The 1,883-nt window shown below is 43.7% G+C and overlaps 1 protein-coding gene across 1 annotated transcript in view; it reads left to right on the forward strand.

The window, feature by feature from the left end:
* The first annotated feature begins 761 nt into the window (after positions 1 to 761).
* The window catches only part of LOC106806761 (probable ATP-dependent RNA helicase DDX31), a 139,054-nt gene continuing 137,932 nt past the window's right edge, over positions 762 to 1,883 (forward strand). The window contains exons 1-2 of the mRNA XM_014808822.1: positions 762 to 772; positions 1,390 to 1,481. Coding sequence (XP_014664308.1) covers positions 762 to 772; positions 1,390 to 1,481 — 103 coding nt within the window. The remainder of the gene's footprint in view (positions 773 to 1,389; positions 1,482 to 1,883) is intronic.

Below are 1,883 nucleotides of genomic sequence, written 5' to 3' on the forward strand. Positions count from 1 at the left end.
AATGGGAAATTTTAGCCTAACATGTTCTTAAAATCTATGTTCTTATACGCGGGTTTTTACTGTAGCGGAGAAAGGTTCGTGTTGAGAATAAACCCAGTTTGGAAGTTCTAGTATCTGAAAACGCACCAGCAAACCGGCCCGAGTGATTCACTCGGGCATTCCTCCGCAGAAAAGGATAGGGAGACTTTGTAACCCTATCCTCTTGGGTTTGGGTTACATTATTGTATCTAGGATCCATAGCTGCCAGCGCTGCATACTGTCGTAGGACGTTCCCGCGGTCGCGTGCGCCTTGCCGCCGAACTGCGCGCAAGATCTGCGCTCAGCACTTCGGGTCAACACCTCCTTTCGGCAACGCTTCTCTAGTATCCCGTCTCATCTGGATTTGTATCAACCAATGGGACGTTGGGAGGTATGCAGGCCCTAGCCGCGACTGTCAATGTGTAACACTAACACAGTAACACAGTCCTAGTTACATTACGATTATGATTATGATCATTTTGATCAGTTACATTTGTGCCCTTACAGTTACATTCACGCATTTATAATTTCCACTTGCATACGCCAGACGTGTGTTGTTTCTTGCTTGCAATCGCATCCGGGTTGTCCATTTCACTAAATTAATTGTTAAATATCGAACTTGAAATGACATGTTCATAATTTTAAGTGTTTTAAATTTATAACACAACTCCAGCGGATTGCTATCTTGCCGAGGACAAGTACATATACGAGTTGCAGCGACGCCTAGTGGAGGCGATAGTAGTATGGATCAAAGGTATGGATCAAGATAAGCCCAGTTTATTTGTCCTTTGTTTGATCATTTATATATAACATAACTATTAGAAGTAAACTATACGCGTAGCGCAACATAGACAAGATATATATAAAATGCATAGGGCTTATATGAGAAATTTTACTATTATAATAATCGGCATAAATCTTTTTTCTAGTACCTCCCACATTTCCGCAGGGGGAAATTTATATGACAGCGACAGTTCTAACTGCTCTTTTGTTTACCACATGCGTTTGTTTATTATATTATCATCACAGACCATAGACTAGTGATATCCTTACTCTTACTCTTAGTCTATGATATCATTGTGTATTCAACCTATTAATAATTCATAACTATCTGTACATTATGACAGACGAAGGGGGTATGCTATTGAATGTCATTGACATTGTTGAGAGAAAGCATAAACCTGAAAAGAAGGTAGGTTTTCGCGCATTTGCCTTATCATACGACATATGCACTGCCACTGTATTTAGTGACGCTGACAGAGCCTAGCCTTAGGCAGTATATACAGCAATACGCGCGTGTCTGTACCATTCAGCCACACTACTCAGAATGTGGAGAATATTCACCAGTAAATGTCTTACGATCTTGTTCAGGTGCTGTAGATCTAAGACTTGTGTATTTATCTGTTTCAAACGTCCAAATTACGACTACGAGTACGAGCTAGTGGCAGTGCAGTGCAGTACGGGTACGTGTCTCTGTCACGTACGCGACTCTTCGGGTTCAAGGATATAAGAGGCAGGCCCGTAGCCAGGGGGGTTCGGGGGTTCGAACGAACCCCCCCGAGCCCCCCCCCCAAGCCAAAAATTTTTTTTTTTAATTTGCAAGAATTTCACCTTAGTTTGCTCCATTTTAGTGTAGTAATTGCAAAATCTCCATCGTGCGGGAGGGTGAACAGTGAACACCCCCCTCCCACACCCTCCCTTGATCGCGCAGAAAACGCATCTGAGGGGGTCTAATTTTAAAAAAAATTTGGGGGCAGGGCTCCCAGACTCCCCCTCCCGCTCCGTGCTCGCCAACTTGTGGTTACGGTTTGACCCCCCCCCTGGTACAAATCCTGTACACGCCCCTGCCAAGCAAATCTTCCTTC

The sequence above is a fragment of the Priapulus caudatus genome, unplaced genomic scaffold (assembly GCF_000485595.1).
Source record: "Priapulus caudatus unplaced genomic scaffold, Priapulus_caudatus-5.0.1 Scaffold178, whole genome shotgun sequence".
Lineage (NCBI taxonomy): Eukaryota > Metazoa > Priapulida > Priapulimorpha > Priapulimorphida > Priapulidae > Priapulus > Priapulus caudatus.